The sequence below is a fragment of the Brassica napus genome, chromosome C9 (genome assembly GCF_020379485.1).
Source record: "Brassica napus cultivar Da-Ae chromosome C9, Da-Ae, whole genome shotgun sequence".
Taxonomy (NCBI): Eukaryota; Viridiplantae; Streptophyta; class Magnoliopsida; order Brassicales; family Brassicaceae; genus Brassica; species Brassica napus.
Window position 1 is genome coordinate 24,940,367 of NC_063452.1, and position 21,386 is coordinate 24,961,752.

Sequence of the window (21,386 nt, forward strand, 5' to 3'; positions counted from 1 at the left end):
TAAATCTCGGATTGCTTCCATCCCTTCCAACCCGTCTATTACTTCTAAATAACTAGATCAACCAACCTTTCTGTTTTTAGGATCTTGCCCTTTGAGAGTTCATCTTGGCTAAGCTGGCTCATCTTGGAACTACTCCGTTCACAAGCATGATACCCCTTACCTGAGCTCCCTCTTGGCTCATCCCAACTAAGGTTTCATAGTCATCATAGTTTTCAGAAATAATTTCGGTTTGGAAACCAACATCTTAGAGCGTTGTCCTAAACAGGATCATGCATGCTCTGATACCAACTTGTAACACCCCGATCCAGCCGACTAGGCTGCGGTCGAAGCCTTACGTCGCTCGGTCCACTTCCTGGCCGAACCTCTTAATTTTCGCCCTTTAATTATAATATCGCCTAAAGGCGAGGGCTAACTTAGATCTTAGATAAAGACTTTCTCAGTCCTTTATAGCCTAAATCCTTTCAACAGATACGCAGTGGATTATTCTCTAATTAACCATTGGTCTAAAACCAATCTAACACTTGTCTGATCGAATCACCTTAGCTTTGGTCAGTTTACACAACTACCGATTAGCTTAAAGGTCAATCCTAAACCCAAACCAAGTCATACGATTCTGAGGTTCCATTCCCCTAAACCATTCTATCTAGATCTATGCAGGTATTGCAAGATCTTACCTTTGCCACATCTACGGAGCTTATTAGCTCATCGGTCATCCATTGACTCGAATTGCTCTTGCTTGAGAGCTGGACCACGATCACTCAATGATCTTACTTAAGGTCCTTATCTTGACTCCTGCAGCAAACAGCTCCCCTAGGTACTTAGTCATTCAACCAACCATCCCCACAGACATAAGTAACCTTTGAGAAGTCTTTGAAAGGATAAGGATATACATCTGGCCTTTCTCGGCTCATGCACACTCCGAAACCCTTTTGCCTTATAGGCAATAGTACCAAGTCCATCTTCTGGACTGACAAATCTCATTAGATCCTAAGTCAATCAACCAACCATCCTCACATGACTTGGAACTGATGAGTCATCATCTGGCCTAACCGGCCTTGGGACTTAACCCAGACAACAAATATGATTTGTTCATACCAACCCATGTTTTCATTCATCAAGTTAGTACCGACACCTTGGACCATCATTCAGAGGTTAGGTCGTCCATACTCAACCATGATCAGATCTTACACGGTCTTCCTTGAACAATCATACTTAGGCTCAATACTTATGGTCTACGACACATAGTACTAGCCATATACTTCGTCATGACTCTTAGCCAATCTCGAAGTTATCAACACCAAGGTTGATATCTAGAAGCATCACATCAATACTCTTACTCCAGCAACGTGACTATCCATACTAGTGCTCGGCCATCGAAACATCGTCATGAAACATGATCCAGCCACTAGACTTGATAAGCCATCGTCTACTTAGCAGGTATTGACATAACCGGCCTTCCATTGCCATCATGTGGGTCTACGCCCTACATAAGGCATATGGCGCCTATCTTACTCACCAACCCGAAGTTGATTGTAAGATATCCCACTTAGCCTTTACGGCTAGAACCATCCATCCATTAACTATGGATTTTGGTTCATACATCAATCATGTTGTACGGATTGCACTAGCCCTTAAGGCCTTCGCTATTTCCTTACACTCATGTATTGACCAAACTGACAACCCATTGCCATCATGTGGGTCCATGCCCAACATAATGCATGTGGTGTCCTTTTAACCATCAAATCACTCGTACCCTTTTTGGTCCCGTTCCGTTTGTACCCTTTCGGTCTCGACCCGTTCGTACCCTTTCGGTCACAACCCGTTCAAATCCGATGGATCACGACACGTTCGTACCTCTTGGATCATGACACGTTCGTACCTCTAGGATCCCGACATGATCGCAGATCTTGGATCACGATACATTGCAACCTTGGGATCACGATGCACCCTTTGGTCATTGGTACCTTTTGGTCCTCGTACCTTTTGATATTTGCGACCCTTGGTATCTCGTACCTTTTGGTTACTTGCATCCTTTGGTATCTCACAACCTTTGGTAACTCATGACCCTTGGCAACACGCAACCTTTGGCGACTAGTACCCTTTTGATCCAACCTCTCGGCTATGGTTAGCGATCAACGTAACCAACCATGACACCAGGGTCTATGACGTGGTAACATGGTTAACTATCACGTTCCAAATATATATATCATATAGACATAATAATATAAAGAAACAGAGATAGAACCACTCACAACCGCTATAGCCCTTACCGATCGGTCAGTCCGCCTCCCGGCTAACCGCCCTTGGACCCTTGGTCCTTTGCGCCTATTTCCCTCCAGGAATAGGTCTTCCTCTTGGCCTCAGTGACTTCTAAAAGCCACGGCCTCATATGGCTAAAGCCATACCCACCATGAACCGGATCGTGCCCTTATGGCTTGGATCCCGGATTCTGCCCTTCCGGCTTGGATCCTCGATTCTCATTGGGGGATCCCTTTGTTTAGGACGTGTGTCCTTTGTCTCAGACAGAATTAGACTGAATGAGAATGAATGAATTTATCCCTGGACGTCCTCCCTTTATATAGAAAACCAAAGGGCATGTGCGAAGGAACACATCCTTTCCAAGCATCCTTTCGGAACAGATCTTGGCCATCGATTACAATCAACGGTCCAGATTGCACCTGTTGGATCTTGGAGGTTTCCAGATACATCTAGGCACGTCCAACAACATCTAGGCATGTCAAACCCAAGCCCAAACTGATATCCCAAGCCCATGTCTCGACCAAAAGAGCCCACCGGCCCGTAGCCACCTTGGGTCGACCATATGGCCCGACCATATGGCCCGACCATAGTCCGGACCTGGCCCAACTGCCCGAGACCCGAACACTCAGTCCAGCTGAGTTGAGCTGAATCTCAGCTGACCCAGCTGAGTGAGCTAGTAACTCAGCTAGTTGAGCTGACATAACTTGGACCGAGCTAGACTGCACTTGATCGAGCTTTTTTTAGCTGATCGAGCTACCCGTCTACATCGTCCAGCTACTGTACAACTTTCCCAACTTGTTCTCTCCATCCTATTCAATCCGTCTAAGTCCTTTGATCCATTTATTAACATAGACTGCGTTTTCCCATGATCCATTCTGATCATTTCACTCATCCCACCTTGTTCACAATCAATTCTCTTGATCTGAACCAAGGCAGTCTCGTTTCTATCGAAACGTCTAGGCCCTATGTCAAGATCCCGGGACGGGGATGCGACACTAACTCCGGCTAGCAAGAGAAGATCAATCTGAAGAGCCGAAGATCGCGGAGAATATGAGAAGAATCCGAGACCAATCCATTATAAGAAGAGATCGATGGGCACGAGGAAAGCCACAGAGAAAACCCTAGAGAGAGCTATTCACACACATCAACCTCATTTCACTTCGCTTTAAGTCTTTTCTCTTATCGACCTCGTTTGTAACGTCAGATCTTATTCTTCTTGTTTTATTCGATCTTATTCATCAATAAAATTCATCTTTGCCTACTGGAATCTGATTATATCGTTGTGTTCTAAAGATATCATTGCCCACATCATCTTTTCTTTCCCAAATCAAACTTTCAATCACTATAAAATACGTAGCGTAGATTTTAGGATCTACATAGATGTATCAGTGTAGCTGTAGAAATTACCGAGGAAAATGTTAAAAAGAAAAGATATTCATACATCAATATATTTTGTTTTTGAAAATAAAGTTCCTACAACCATTTCTGTAATTTTTGGGCTTTAACTTTAAAAACTACTTATAGCATGATTGGTAGTTTATATGGTTGTATATAGAAAATAAAGCTAAACCCACTAATCAAAGCCCAACCAATCACCCATATAGAATTCAGTGTATGGATTTTTTTGATGTAGTTGTATTTGATGCAGAAGGAAATATATTCTTACATTAAATATTTTTATATAGCTTAGTAATAATAGTTTAGAAAATAAAGCTCTTACAATTTTTTTGACTTTACCTTTAAGAACTAAAGAAAACATGACTAGTAATTTTGTGACTGTAAATAGAAATTAAAGCTAAATATACTTGTTACATCTCAACCAATCACTCTCATAATTGGTAAGTTAGTATGGTGTAAAAAGAAATAGAGCGGTAGAAAGCATCTGGAGCACTTGCCAATTATCCTTATGTTACAACACTGAAAGTAATTATAGTGAAGTATACAAAATTGAAAAGAATGAATATTGCAAACAAAAAATTCTAGCATAAGAAGTGATCCAACTAAGAAAAACAAATTTTAACAGATGAATGAATGTTACTAATTCGTTCATAACATATATATTTCAACCGGGTACGCTAATTGTGGTTAATTAAATCTAGAATGCGACCGCGTCATGCGCGGTTAAATTTCACTTTTATGTCGTTTTATTTATTTATTTATGAGGTATACTGATGATTAAAATTTGTGTGTATTTTTTTACTTGAATTTAGGTTGTCGAGAGAATTGTTTCGCTTTTATCATGATAGTCTAATCTATTAAACATGTTTCAAATTAGTGGTTTATATTTTGTTTTATATTGTATGGATATAATGATTTTTCTTCACATGTATATATAAAACAAATTTAAAAAAAAAATATAAATTGTTGTTAACATATAACTATAAACATAAAGATATTGAAAGCTTTTGTTAACATATAACTATAAACATAAAGATATTGAAAACTTTTATTTACAAATATATATATTAATCAATATTTTTGGTCTTGAATTTATTAGATCCAAATATATAAAAGAGATTAGGGGAGACATTTTAAGCTATCCACCTTAGCACAAAAAATAATCCAATCAGAAGGGTTTAATTCGCCATGTCATTGTTGTTTTATTGACAGAAGATAAAACCTGGGGTTTTAGTATGATTTTGTTACATGTCTTTCTTCTTAGCCCGACAATGGAGCCCATTGTCTGTCTAAAACCTGATACCTGTAAAATATAATTCTCCATCGTCGTCTTCATTCTTATCTAATCACCACCTCATCTGTACCGCTTCCCCTTCTCCTCTTGAACGTTACGTTCGACATGCTAAGCCTCTTAAAGCTCAATCATTAACTGCAGATATCCTAACGCCAGTAATCTATTTTCATCCCACCAACTCCACACTATATACATCCCTCATGTATTTCTTCATTCCCCTCTTCACTTCAGCCACATAAATCAATTTATAAGAAGCTAAGGCAACAGAAACATAGAAATTTATTTTTTAGGAAGCCAGAAACACAACGAAAGGTGGCTTACTAATTGGGCTGGAACTCTTCTTATTGATGAATAGGTATGAACTCATCTCTATTGGGTTCCTCGAAATTCATATTTGTTGTCTGAAACTATTCTTTAACAGGGTTGTGTCATATAGGTGTTCATCTCTTCAAGTCGTGTACCCACCTACAGCTCAATTTCTTTGCAAACAAAAGCAAATAGATATAATGTGTTCTCGACCACGGCCTCATCGTTTGTTTCATTCACAACTCTGTTATCTTGAAGAGAACCGCCTGGTGTTTCAGTTGGACAGATTCATGCTCCTTTCATCTAAAGAATTTGAAGCGAACTCTTATCTCAGTGGTAATCTCTATGGAAGGTTTATATACTCTTATGAACTATTTTTTGTTGTGGAAATCCTTTGAAGAAAGGAGATTTGGTGGTGCACCTTCAGCCTAAAGAGTAGGCACCTGTAAACTCATTTAACAATTGAATACCATCTTTATTCCCTTCTAAGTTTTAACAAACTTTTGATGAACATTTGCAGTGGCCCTGTCCTGTTGGATCAGGCTGCCTGCCAATGAGTTTTATAACAGCCTACAAACTCCAACCGTTAGCTTAGTCACAACAGTCAACACAAAACGTATAGGAGGTACCTTTTTACTCACTTTGTAACTCATGGTTATCCTGCACGATTACTCACTTATTAGTTTGTGAAGTATATAACTTTAGATTCCACTTCTTCCGGCCAGTACTTAATTGAGTATCTATCCTGGTCTGTATTCCTTGCTCATTTTAATTTATAGTTGGGAACTCTATCAGGCTCAAAAATATGTTTTAAGTCGGCTCAAAACCAAGATGTTGCTGTTATGGTCAATGCGTCTGAGGTGACAAAGGCCGAGACGCTAACCATTCGTGACAAATTTGCCTTCTTGAAACCGGAACCAGCTCAGGTAATTAGTAATTAGTTTTAATACAATACTAAGTACGTATAATGCTTTATAGACAACCTTCTTAACTGCATAGCTCACATTGATAACGTTGTGCGGTACTCTAGCTGGTTGATGTATCCAAAATATGGGAACGTGAATGCAAAAGGATATGGTGTACTTATTATATCTCCAACATGAAGAGTAAGAACCATACTAATCCTAACATTATACGTCATATTGCATTATAGATGCGGTGTTGTGTACCTTAATAATTTCTTATTAAATAGCGGTGGGAGAGCCCGTATTTATCTGTAGTACAAAATTGCCGCCAGTGCTCTTCCGTGATATTTTTCATCTAAAGCATAGAGTAGTGTATAAATATGAGTTTGTTCGAAAAGCTTATGTTGTTATCTCAGATTCGATTGTTGCAAGGCATGTCCTCGGAGAAAACACTTTCAGTGACAAGGTAACATGATTTCAATTGATAAAAGAATCATTTCTTTTTTGTTTTTGATTTTTTTTTTTCGTACCATCAGTTAACTTCCTTTGTCTTTCTCTAGGGAGTTCTTGCTGAGATCCTCCAGCAGATTATGGGAAAAGGGTTGATACCAGTAGACCTAGATGTCTGGAAGTTAAGAAGAAGAGGTAAAGTAGATTTGTTATCTCTACATGTGTTTTAGATATTGCAGTGCTTGTGGCATTAATGATTTATTTCATTTTAATTTGTCTTGCAGCTAAATCTCATGGGTCCCTGCATTATCTAGAGGCTATGATCAAAATATTTAGTGCCTGTTCAGAGAAAATAATACTCAAGTCTGAGAAACTCTTACGAGAATAAGAAGTCTCAAGCGGAGGGGACACAATCAAGTTGGATCTTGATGCAGAATTCTAGAGTCTCTTCACATTATAGGGCTTACGCCGCTTACCGTATTCAACTACGACTTTTGTTCTGTCACAAGGAGTCCCATGTCATTAATTTTTTTTTATTTTTGAGTATACTCTTCACCAATTTTATATACTAAGCTGATTAATTCTTCAATTTCTCTGTTACATCAGATGCGGTTTATGAAATTCTTTTTTAGGGCAGAGCATCCGTCTACTTTCTACTTCCTGTATTATAATTTGGAAGTTTTCTCTAGCCAGATGGATCGTTCCTAGGCAATGGTGAAGTTCCAGTGCTCGGTTCTCATTTTGTTATTTTCCCAAGCAGGAAATAGATGTTGAGAAACTTCAGCAAAGTGACTGCTCTAATCTCAAACTTGACTTAATATTTCCCTGATCAAATCATTGTCACATGAAAGATTATAAGTTCATACAATACAAGTGTTTGCAGTCTTATATTTCTTTGTCGGACATCTTTATAAACTATTATTTTCAACTACTACCAAAACAAAACTTGGAAGGAACTAGAAAGATTGTATACACTCTAATCTAATAAAGTTTTAATTATTATCAACTCTTTTACAGTAATACCATTAAAAACATATGTACTTTTTCTTAATTTATGTTTTTCTTATTTCGGTTTAGGTCAATTGCAATTATGTTTATTTTAACTTAATTAGGTAAAAGTTTTTTACAGGTGATAAAACATGTATGTACAAAGTAAAATCCTTCTACTGGTAATTACTTCTCACCGACTCCTTTTTCCCATTTATGTCAAAAGGTTTGAGCCAATCAAGAAAAATAAACTTAGATGTGTGTTTGATTGAAATGTTACAGGTTTGATATTGGCAATGGGAAAGAAGTAAACCTTGTGGAGAAGTGTCTCGATTGAAACTTCAGCAACAATGCATTAAGTACCTTGGTCGGGTTAGTATCTATTTCTTTTTGTTGTCATGATTATGCTTTGTGTATATGGAAAGGCAAGCTTCTCAGGTTTTTGTGAAAGATGAAAATTCTTTTACAAGAACAGTATAGAAATGATTCGAACTTCTTCTATGAAAGATAGTGAATCCACATGAATTTTGGTGCTCAACACATCAAAAGTGTTATATGTTGGGAAAGGGTACGTTTCAACATTCAAGCTTCTAAGCTGGAGGAGCTACTATTGCTGCCTGAAGATTTGTCATTTAGAATGGTGTTCTTAAGGCTGTTTGGCCTTGGTCCATGCTTGTAGCAATTTTTAATTTTAGTATAGTACATCAAATAAAAATATAGATTGAAGTTTTCACGGTGTTGTGAGTATTGTTATATAGCTAATAAGATAATTGTGAAAATTATGTTCAAAAAGCTGCAGATAATAAATGAGTATACAAAGGTTTTTAAATAGTAATATAAAATAAAAGTTACATAATATCTTATGCAAAATATTTTTTAAAAAGTCATGAAAAGATTAATATTAAAAATTTTAAAATACCTATTAGCAATCAAACTATGTATTTGTAATAATAATATAAAATCTGGCGCGTGGCAACGAGAAATTCATAGCATATTTAATGACAAAGATTAATATATTAAGTTAAAGAAATAATTACAATTTAAATTTCTTTGCTCCAGAATATCTACGGATAGTCTTCTTACCAATCATTTGAACGATTTTTCCACAAATTCTCAATCTTCAAAAGAGCTATTTTTCTACCAATGGTTTTAAAGACCGATTCTTCACTGAGTTATTATAATTTAAAAGGAAAAACAAAATTTTTTTTGAACCAATTGCATCTAAAACATCAGTTTCTTACAACTATTTTTTGTGCAATATTTATTTAAATATAAATTATTAGTGTTTTCTTAATTGTAACGAACACTTTCTTTTTGTCATTCATATTTTAACTTACCATACATTTCTTATAAATTGATTTACATATTAAGCTTACTGTTTGAGCAACACTACAATATAATAGTATGATTGGTCTCGATTTCTTTGCCCACGTGGACACTCTAAAAACTATAGCTCAGTCATTTTTATATATTGGAATTTTCATGAGAATCAAAATATGTCAGCTAAATAATTATTTAGATTACAGTTTTAATTAACTTTTTGTTGATTTGCATCTTCATCATCCTATTTATATTTATATATATATTATATATTCAAAAGACAACCACTTTAAATTTAAGTTTTAAGAATTTTAAATTCAATATAAAATATATATTTTTATAAATTAACCATAATTTATGTATTTATATATTATCTGTAAATATATTTGTCTGAACCCGGGCGTAGCCCGGGAAAACCACTAGTATACATAAAGAAACTATAATATTGTTTATTACAAATATATAGTTTTTGATAGGGGTGGGCATTCGGGTACTCATTCGGGTTCGGTTTGGGTCTATTAGGATTTTGGATTTTCAGGGTTAAAGTTTTTAGCCTCATTCTTGTATTTATAAATTTTGGTTCGGGTTCACTTCGGATCTTTAGAGGTTCGGATAACCCATTTAAATTATTTTTTAAAATTTTAAATTCACCATATACTTTAAATTTCTCAAAATCTAAAAAAAAAGTAATATAATACATATAAATTTGAATAACGTATGCCAAAACATATAAACTTAACAAATAAATCAATTTAGCTTGAATTTTGGATAGAGAATCAATAGATATTTCAAGAATTTTGAGAATTTTGAGTATTGTTTAGCTATTTTAGACATTTAATTTTGACTGTGTTTATATATTTTCAAACATTTGGACAATTTCAAAATATCTTATATATTTTATATATATTAAATCTAAAAATAATTAATATAGTTAGTTATATAAATCTATTTCGGATGCACTCGGGTACCGAAAATACTTCGGTTCGGTTCTGGTTCTCTAGATGCCAAAATTTTGAAATTGTTTGGATACTTAACCTATTAGATTCGGATTTGGTAATACTTTTTCAGATCAGATTCAGTTCTGTTTTTTCGGATTCGGATATTTTACCCATCCCTAATTTTCGAGAAATTTAAGTGATATTGAGGTATGTAAAATCCCGCATAACCTTTTTTTTGTTGTAGAGCAATAGATGGTTACGATATTTTCCTTAGAAAATATTTAAATAAATATTATTTAGGCATATAGTTATTCAAAAGATCTATTTAGTTTCTAGATTTAATATCGTTTTGAAATTGGTTAGAGAAAATTAAAACTTGGATTTTATTGACTTTCTAAGGAAAAAATAGTAACCATCTATTTCTATATAATACATATTATTATATGTAGAATCATGTGTTATTCAATAATACATATTATTGAATAACACATGATTCTAAAATCTATTTTAAAATCATATAACCAATAATAATTAATTTGAAATTGGATTTTAAAATGACAGAACCGGTAACACTAGGTTTGAATTAGATTTTCAAATCCATTAAAATATACAAACCAATAACACCCTTAAATTATTTTGATATAAAATTAAGAAAATAAACTCCATAAACAATTTGAGAAAATTTTCTTATGATCTTTAATTAGTATAAGCGAATGTATGAATTCTCTAAAATCTAAATTTCTAACTGTGATTATCTTATCTCTTAAATGAAATGATATTATATAGGGCAAATCTCCAAAATAGCATTTTTCTAAGTTTATATCACAAAAATAGCACTCAAAAACTAAAATGACCAAAATAGCATTTTATCTTTTGAAAAATTTAAATTTTTTTATTTTTCAAAATTTTAAATCTTATCCCCAAAACCTCACTTCTCAACTCTAAACCCTAAAACCTAAACTCTAAACCCTAAACCCTAAACTCTAAACCCTAAACCCCACCCCTTGAGTGCTATTTTTGTGACTTTTGGCCTTGAGTGCTAATTTGAGAACAAAAACTTGATTTAGTGCTATTTTGGTCTCTCTCTCTATTATATATTCCTCTCGAAAAAAACTACCAAAAGATTACATCATTAGTTTTTTTTTTGACGCTGATTTATTATTCTCTTACAATTACGATATGAGAAAGATTACATAGACGATTCGACAACCGACAATACTATCTGTCTTCTGAAGACCTACGCCTAAATGCATCAACTAAGCCGTCCTATGAAGATCCACGTCTTGCCAGATTTACTTGCACCATGTTGAAGGATTACATCATTAGTTATTTAGAGAAAAAAAGAGAATCGTTATATTATTATTCTCATCTAGATATAGCGAAACAAATATGGAAGCTTGAGACACAGCCAAAGCTAAAACATTTTCTTTGGCGTCCTTTTTCTGGAGCTTTGGCTATCAAATCTACACTCCGGCGTCGGCATATCAATGTTGATCCTTCATGTGTTCGGTGCTGTAATATTGATGAAACACCAGAACACTTATTTTTTCACTGCCCATTTGCTCAATCTGTTTGGCGTCTCTCTGGTTTTCCTTGTACAAAGATATTGGATCCATCCATCTCTATGGAAGATAAGTTCAGGGACTTTCTTTGTATTATCCAGAATAGACAACTTGATCCTCTGTTGCGTTCAAGACCGATTTGGACCTTATAGCGGCTATGGAAATGTAGGAATGAATTAATTTTCAATTCTAAAGTATGGTCTCCAAGTGGCCTTCACTCAAAGGTAACTGATGATCTTGTAGATTGGCATCGATTTAATCAGATTCCTACAACAACAACTAGATGTATCGGCATTAGTACTACTGATCCGGTAATTAAGTCTTGGCAACCGCCACCGGCAGATTGGGTTAAATGCAATTATGATGTTTCTCACCATCACGGTCGTCAAGAATCAGGAATGGGTTGGATTATACGAAATAAATATGGTATAGTTCTTGACTGTGAAATGGGCAGATTTGAAGGTCGAAGTACAGTAGAAGAAGGTGAATGTACTGCCTTAATTTGGGCTATACAGGCAGCTTACTCACTGGGATACAAGAAAGTGATTTTTGAAGGTGATAATATACAAGTCACAAGATGCTTACAAGCTGCAAGTATTAACCTACGATTGGAGAATTATCTAATAACTATCTCGGCTTGGAAATCTCATTTTCATAACATCAGGGGTCTGCAAATTCCTGTGCACATTTGTTAGCAAAGAAATCTTTAACATCCGATAATGCATGGAGTGTGTTCCATACGTGTTCCCCATTTTTGTATAACAATGTCATGACTGGTCAATTAATATAAAGGAACTTAGTCGGAAAAAAAAATATATATCACAAAGCTTCTAGAGTCTTCTACGAAATATAGAATCTCTGGACCGTTATTGATACATTGATCCCAAATTAAAAAAAGAAGATATTTCAAAATCTCCATTTATCGTATCGAATGGTTAATCCCGAAAGTTATGGAGTAAATTTTAAAACCCCATTAATTTTCCATATTTAATTCTCCTTTTCCATATTGTTTTAGGAAAATAATATTTCCATATTCCATAACTCACGGACCGTTGGAATGAAAAACTTTATAAGATGGAAAAAGTGTTTAAGTGTTTAAAGAGAAATAAATTTTGTGAAGAAGAAAACTTTTATAATTTAGAAGAGGATTTTTATTACTTAGATGATTCTTACAGGATACTTCTTGATGATACAAAATGAAAGGGGAGTGGAGGTATTTATAGCCTCCAAAATATAAAATATCTTACATATTTTAATCCTAAATCTAGAGAATTCTACCATAATATCTAAGATTTTTTATTAGAATTATCTAGATAATTCTATGAGAATATCTAGATTTTTATTCTAAGGAGGTGGAAGATGATTCTAGATATTGGACTAAGTTTGGACTAAAATGGTTAGTAAATTATTAGCCCAAAATGTGATCCAAATCAAATTTAATTTTCAACACGACCCTCTCAACATTATAAATAAGAGAGACTCATTCCCTCACCAAGTCTCATCCTCAAGTCCATTCTACAAAACAAAACCCTAGAACTCTTCGCCGCTTTTAACCTAACTAATCAAAACAAACAATGTCTGAGTCAAACAAGAAAATTTCATTGATAAGCTCCGAGGGCGAGGCTTTCGAGGTGAGTGAAGCGGTTGCGCGTGAGTTCGAGATCGTAGCGCACATGCTCGAAGACGGCTGCTCTGGTAGCAGTATCCCGATCACAACCGTCGACAGTAATATCCTCGGCAAAGTGATCGAGTATTGCACGAAACACGTTGAAGTTGGTAATGTCGAAGGAAACTCGGAGAAGGCTGAGAAGGATCTCGAAGAGTTCGACAAAAGATTTATTGCTGTGGAGATGAATACGCTCTTTTCACTCATCCTCGCAGCTAACTATCTCAACGTGAAAGGCCTTCTCAACATTGGTTGCCAGAAGGTTGCAGATACCATCAAAGACATGAAACCAGAGGAGGTTCGCTCTATTTTTAACATCGAGAATGATTACACTCCTGCAGAAGAGGAAGTTGTTCGCAAGGAGAACGAGTGGGCTTTTCAGCCCTAATTTTTTCTAGTTTTCTGAATTTCGGTGTTATTTGTTTTTGTTTTTTTGATGACTTGGTTTGTCTCTTTTCTTTACAATTCGTGAATCGTTTTTAATAGTTTTCTCCAAGTATGCCTTATTGAGTTATTCGTTTATTTAGTTTTAAGAGTTTTGTTCCGTTTAGTTTCATGGTTATCATGTTGATCACGAATGCCTTTGAGTTTGAGATCGTTAGCCAGCGAGGATGAGTTTTACTTCCGTCTAGTGTCATGGTTATGTTGATCATCATTCTTTACTTGGACAGGTAAGAACTCTAATGAGTCTTGATATATTTCACGACCAAAAAAATCTTGAGATCTTCATTTTTATATGTTCAATATATTTCACGACCAAAAAAAATTTGAGATCTTCATGTTTATGTTCAATATAGGCGCCGCCTCCGCTTTTTTTTTGTTTGGGCAAATGTTTCTATTTAGGGTTTCTCTACTTCTTAAAACCTTTAGTTTGAAATTTTATTTTAAAATATTATTACTTTTTCAAAATTCACACGCCATCAGACTAGGAAAAGCTTTAAATTATCTAAGCTGAGCTTGTTGCCATATGCACGATGGCATGTATCATCTTGAGTTCGGCGTCGTTTCTTTTGATGTAATAAATTTGAATTTAATGCAAGTAATAGATCTTGATCCGCGCAACCGCGCAAATATTTTTTTCAATTTATATACATAGATATTTATTTTAGATCATTGGTTATTTACATTTTTAACGTTAATCATGTATTTAAATATTTATATAACTATTTCAAATATAATAATTTCATAGTTTATATGCTATAACTAATTAATTGTTTAAAATCGTCACATGCATTTGTCGCTTCTTATTATATATTTATTTTATTGTATTTGCATTTAGTTACTGAAAAGATTAATGTATGCATGAAACAACATATCTGAAAATTATTTTGTGTTTAATTTGTACTAAATTCTGACTCATCGTCCTTCAAAGCTGGATTTTCTTTTAGCAATATTTTTTACGTTTATTCATTTTAGATAATATATTATTGTATATACAAAATTTTAAGATATGTAAAATTTTTATACATATATTATATAGTTTAGCATAAATATTTATATTTATAAAAAAATTTATCGATTTAATATAATTTATCATATTTAGTTCAGTATAATAGTTTATTTTAACATGATTTATTATTATTCTAAAATATATAAAAATAAAATAAAAAATTTATTTTTCATTTTATAAACGATAACTGAATATATATATCAATGCATAATAATAATTCTATTTAAAATTAAACTATATCATTATTAAAGTAGTTACAAAGATTTTATATTATTAGGTTTAGTAAATATATGGAACTTGCCAAAATAATTTCTGGTTTTATATCTAAATTTGAAATTTATATATGGAAGTTAAATTAAATTGGACCTACATAATGGAGAATAAATATTTTGAGATACCGTTAAGAACAACAAAAATATATTTTTAAAAGAGAGACTATAATATATTGTACTTATAAACTAATTTTGTAGTAAATATTTTTATTTGAAACATGAAGGATATTTCTTTTTACCAAAATATTTTAAAGGTATTTTGAAAATTAATCAATTTAAATGGTTATTATCACTAAAATATAATTAAAATGTTTATATGATTTTAATCTTTGTTCATCAATCAAAAATAAACTCTAATAATATTTTATGATAATTAAAATTTAAATTAATTAATTTTTGAAAATAAATTTTATCCTGTTCTGAAAAGATTTTCTTAGAATTTTCTTAAACAATATTTATTTATATTTTAAATAAAATATAAAGATATTAAAAGATATGATGATTAAGTTATGTAAAATTTGATAAACTTTCTAGACGATTGTCCAAATAAGAAAAATCACACATGAACAAAGTCATGACTTCTGTTTTAATATATAAGATTTTGGTATAGATTTATTTTAGGAAGATAATATATACATAACTAAATTAGAAAGATATAGTTTTTTCATATTGATTTGTAAATGCAAAAATAATATTCATACGTTGTGCATTAAGTTAAATATGTACTCAAATGTTTTCATGCATGTGTTGGGACTGAATTTGCATGTCAACCAGGGTAAGGTGGACACGGATCAAAAATCTTGATTTTTGGAGGTAGTGTTTTGTCCAAATAATCAATTATCCAATTCGATTTGATTTATAGCCATCCGAATATTTACTACCAGGGATATCCAAAAAAATAAAAAATTTAATATCCGATCCGTAAAAGTGAAGTACTTTTTTTTTAAATCCAAAAATAATATAATATTTTATTATAAGAACTAGGCAAAGAACCCGTGAGATATCGCACAGGAACTCATTTTGGAAAAAAACATTATGCCACATTTTATATAAAATGAAAAGATACATATTCATAAATTTTGACAACATTTTTAAAAAAATGTCACTTAAGATGAAAAAGTGCAACTTTTGACATTTATTTGGAGAAAATATACATTTTTTGACAATTTGACAATTTATTTTTAACAAAAGTAACTTCTAGCATTGAAAGACACATCCTTACATTTGACAACTTCTTTTAGACCAACGCAATTCTTAAAATGAAAAATATATTGTTAAGATTAATAGATAAATATTTATATATTTTGATAAAAAAAGTTTAACTAATGTCATTTTTAAGATGAAAAGATACAGCATGATGAAAAATCACAACTTTGACATTTATTTAGAAAAAAAATATATTTTTAGACGCTTTTAGAAAATAAACGAAGAGATTATGGAGATGTGATTAGTAGACTACAATAAAGTATTGACTAAAATTTTGACAGTTTAGTTTTTCGACAAATAATCTGTTAAATAAACAAATATTTAATAATAAAATGAAGGTTACAAAAGAGAAGTTATTTTGTTTGAATTTGTTTTTTAATTATTTAAGAAGGAATATATTACTACTCTTTCCATTTCAATTTAATTGTTTTTGTAGAGTAAAATTTTTATTTCAAAATAAATGTATTTTATAATTTCAATGCAAAATTTATCGATTTTATATTTTGAAGTCTAAAATAAACCGGATGGAGTATTAGTTATTCTATCCTCTCATCATCGCACTTATTAGTCAAAGGAAAAGTTAGCCTAAAACGTCCTTAATAGAAATCCAATGAAAAATCTACTTGAACCATCACTGAACCATAAGAAGTGAATGTCGGTGGAATCCAGTTTTGTGTCAGACGACGTAATACATACGTTTCTTGTTTTGAAATTTTGAATATTATGTTTTTCATCAAATGTTTTGTCAATCCACCACCATCCACGCCCAACGGGTTGTTTCTGTTGTTGTTGTGGTCACGTGTATACATTATACATAACAAAGATAAACTCCAGATATAGGGAAACATAATACATGGTTTCACTGAAACAATTTTCCATGTTGCTCTCTAGCGTGGATACATATGACTCCGATTGGTAATGGTTGTAGCTTTAAAAATTTTGTTATAAAAAACTATGGTTTTAGATTTTATTATTTTAAAATTTTATGGAAAGCTCCAAAAAATTGTTCTGAATTTTTAGCTCTACAGAACACTTGTACAGCTGTAGCTTATTTCAAGAGGTATGATTTTGAAATTTTTATTAAAACTTGATTACTGTGAATTTAGTGTTGCAAAAATAAATGGGGCTGTGGACAGCACTTACAGCCACTACCAATCACACCCATAAAGGCTGGGTGTGGCACATGTTCTACTCTGTACTATTGTTCTAGTGATTTGAACTCTGCACCTCTTATGCGCATCCCGGCGCTCTTACCAGTAGAACTAGTGTAAAGTTTATCTTATAATTGACCCTTTAAATATATATATCTTGTACGGCTCCCAGCACATGTTTTATGTGCTTCTATTCAGGTCCGGCCCTGCCGTAGACTGAGACAATAAAACATACCATTTAAGAAGACAACTTTTTTTTAATGTCTAGAGGTTTTGGGGTCCGAAAATCCGTACAGTGGACGAGGCTAAAACATTTTAAATTAAATCTCCTAAGACGAGTCCGGACCATTTTAAATTAACTCTCCTTAAGAGAATACACCCTTTCCATCGTGAATTGAACTCATGATCTCTTATATCCCTACTAAAAATCTAACAGATATGGTCAACTTTTTCTATGCATATCAAAGAATTTTGACGCAGTAAAACTTTAAGAATTGGCATATACCACAATGGCAGATAAGTTTGTACGCAGTGCAATGAGTTCTTGTACAGCTATGCTTTATATCGATTCTACACCTCTGGTTTAGCTATCTGAACCGGCATGACCATTTTCCAAAAAAAAAAAATGTAAGAGATATATCCATTTGACCAGCTACTAGTTAGTTAAGACTAATTTTCAAAGCAATGAAAGGCCCATTTGGTTGCACCAGGACACCAATTCTTATCACAAAACATGATTTTAAGTTAATTACAATTTGCAACTTGCAACTTTGTTACACGTACGTAATTCAAGTACGGTTGCTTAATCGGTAATAAGGATGTTGTTTCAGTGCATGCAACATGGTCTGAGTATTATGTTAGATAAAATATTACTTATTGAATTCTCCACTACTATTATCAAATACTGGTTCCCAACTTAAAACAATGGGGACTAGGCCCAAAATTTATTGGTAATAAAGAACAAAAATTATGGCACGAGCGAGATCAGATCACCGCCAGCCTACTCGACAACTGCTTGATGTAGGAGCAGCTGAGAAAATTAACTCACGCATTGGCTAAGTCAACCCGCTCATAAGCAACCAACCATCCTTACAATAACATAATTTGGGGTTATGGTTATGGGAGATTTAGCCTATGTAGCTTGACACTAATGGGTCCACAAGAAAATATATGGAGCTCTAGGGCTCATTGAATCACTTTTATAAATAAGTTTTGAGAGGCTTCGAATAAATCAAGATTCGAGAGAAGAGGGACAAGTGGGTCGATTAGGCTATAGTAGTTATTTTACTATGGGTCCTTTAAAGCCCAATGTCACACCGCTCATAAGCGCGTACAAGTCAATACACAAGACAACACGACCACTTACATGGTTTTAATTTTTAAAACATTTTGTTCAATCAAATAATCTTGCAAGCTGGTTTGGTCTTTAATTATCTTTATTGGGGAACATGTTTACATTTCAAAATAGATAAAAAAAAAATTGCATGATGCATGCATTTCATCTCTTTCTCTCGAGTTGCTTATATAAAAAACATTTTGATCATATCTTTACTTCCACGTTTAGTAACTGTATATAATCATTAGTGTTACTTATTACCAATGATAATGATAGAATCATATCAATGTCAATTTCTAATATACATTTTAAATAAGATTCTAAAATCTTCCATTCCAAAACAAATCATCACTCTTTTAAGTAAATTGTAATATACATTTTAAATAAGATTCTAAAATCTAGTTAGCAAAAAAAAAAATCTAAAATCTACGGTTCAAAAAACAGATTTAGATCTTTATATGCAAAACAAACCTTCTTTTACAATAACACTATAGATGTATAAGTTTTGTTGTAGGATTTAATTTGTAGTTTTTGTTGTTGTAGCTGTATGTTTTTTAGTGTAAAAAAAAATATTACAACTTTAAAACATTATAATAGTTGATTTTTTAAAAAGTGAACGAATAAAAAATAAGGTTGTAGATGCTGTAGTTTTTATTTAGGATTTATTAAATTATTAAAAGTTGATTGGAAAACAAATGATGTAAAAATATTGCTAGCTTTAACTTTTAAAATATAAAAAAAAAACAAATTAAAACTTAACCAATCATCACCATGTTTAGAGATTTTTGCAGATCAATCTGAAAACATAGTATTTATGATTATGGTTTCACATGGACATATGAAAACAAATAATATTACTCAGTTTTAGCCTAGGTTTTCAATTAATTATTTACCAATAAGGAAATTAAAATGATTTACAAATATTTCTTCTGTTTTTTCATGTTTTCAACTATTTGAAAAACTTCTTAAATTTTTCTTTGAAACTTGATCTATTTTATTAATTTTCATTTTCTATTTCCTCGGAGATATCTACTGGTGTAAAAAATATTGAAGAACTTGACATTGTAACAACTCACAAAGCATGAAAATTTATTAATAATAAGAGAAGCAAACAGTTAAATCTACAATTTTCCACATTCAGTGGGAACAAACGACACCTTATCCTTCTCAAGATCATGAACAACATTAAAATTCTGTTGCTGAAAGTTTCCAAAAATAGACATCCCATTAGATTTCCCCATAGCCAAACACAAAACGCCCGTACTCGGATCCTCCACCACGTAATTCTCTCCGGGAAGCTCCAAATCCGCACCCTTAAAATGAAAAACAAGCTTAGGAACAGCTAAGTTCTTCGCCTCATTAGGTAACGTATAACACAAGTCAAGTCCTGTGGATCCTGATTCATCTACTGGTAAACTCATCCGAGAAGTAAACTCCCTCTTCAAGGTATTAAACACAACCTCCTCTAGATACGTGATGGTAGTGCCAGAGTCTATGATCATGCCTCCAGTTCCATCTTCAGCTAGTTCTAACATAGACTTTTCCATAGAAAGACGTTTTGATCCAACGGTGATGCCTTGTAGGTCAAGGTAATAGAACGAGGGCTGTCTAGGGTTTCGTAGCAAGGACGTGGTTTTGATGAGTTCACCTTCTGACCTTCCACCGCTTTTCTTGACGATCTCCGAGGCTAGAGATCCAATGAACAGCGAGCTAGACGCTTCGGTATCATCAATGGTGGTTAAACAATAAGAGAACTTAGCCTCCTTGAGCTGAGTTATAAGCGAGAGCGGTCCACGACCAAGACCTACAAGACCCGACCCTTGTGAAAACCCGTCTCCTTCATTCTCATCACCACACCCAAACCCTATTCCCGAAACCGAGTTTTCGCCACCGAAAGTGAACGTTTCCATGGACAAGACCCCTCTTGTGGACGAGTAATCTCCATAGGTATACAAATACTCACAAGCTCCTCTGTCTTGGTTACAACTCGACCGAGGCAAGGCTTCACAAAGACCAGAAGAGCATCCTACTTTTGAGTAAGAAGAAGACTTTTTCGGGTCGAAAATAGGAGTTGGTTGGTGGTAACAATCCGTGCAAGGCTTGCATTGAGTCCATATAAGGTCACTTCCAGTATCTAATATAGCCGAGTATTTAACCGGAGGGTCTCCTATAGCTAAATCCATAAGAAACTCGCCGCTTCCGCCATGAGTAGGTGCTTTAATGTTGTTAGTATCATCAGGACCTGATGATTCAGCCAAAACAGCTGCAGCTCCTAACCGGTTTAGCCTGTGGAATCCACGGTTAATACCTCTTTGGATCTTTTGGATCTTTGTGAGGTTTTTACCGGAATCCACATGTTGTAGACTTAATCGTAAACCGGATCTTGGAAGGATTGTTGGAGGAGGATGGTTGGTTAATGATTTTCTTGATGATGAAAGAGCGATGAAACATGAGAAGATGATAAGAAAGAAAGGGAGTAACAAGGAGGAAGAAGAAGTCATGGTTTGTGTATGTGTGAGTGGATTGATGTGAGAATTAAAGAGTGTTAGTTACTGTTTATATAAAGAAGTTTTCGGACACAAGAGAAAGAGTTAGAGAGTAAAGTTCGGCGTGTAGGAAAACAGACATTGTAACTTTTTCCTACTTAAACTGAGGAGATGCTGTTTGAGAGATCCATTCAAACAAGCAAGGCCTATTCTTCCTCTCGTTAATTGAGAAAACTTCGAAACTATTTTTTCTCACCTAAATCTGTTGATAAAAAACAAGCAATTACTATATGGGCTCATTGTTAACTAGATGAATGACAAATCTATATTAGTTTTTACTCACTACTCAGCATGGGTTCCACCTCTGTTTATTTTTTTAAAAATATATTTATGCTACTTT

General features: G+C 33.5%; 2 protein-coding genes across 2 annotated transcripts; one reads left to right on the top strand and one right to left on the bottom strand.

Moving 5' to 3' along the window:
* Window positions 1-12,901: 12,901 nt before the first annotated feature.
* Window positions 12,902-14,520, top strand: LOC106417106 (SKP1-like protein 11). The gene has a single exon (XM_013857965.3). The coding sequence runs from the start codon at window positions 12,994-12,996 to the stop codon at window positions 13,471-13,473; it is 480 nt and encodes a 159-aa protein (XP_013713419.1). The 5' UTR covers window positions 12,902-12,993; the 3' UTR covers window positions 13,474-14,520.
* A 5,052-nt stretch (window positions 14,521-19,572) lies between these two features.
* LOC106417105 (aspartic proteinase nepenthesin-1) lies at window positions 19,573-21,074 on the bottom strand. Its single transcript, XM_048768553.1, has one exon. It carries the CDS (start codon window positions 20,999-21,001, stop codon window positions 19,622-19,624), a length of 1,380 nt encoding a protein of 459 aa, XP_048624510.1. The 5' UTR covers window positions 21,002-21,074; the 3' UTR covers window positions 19,573-19,621.
* Between the last annotated feature and the right edge of the window lie 312 nt (window positions 21,075-21,386).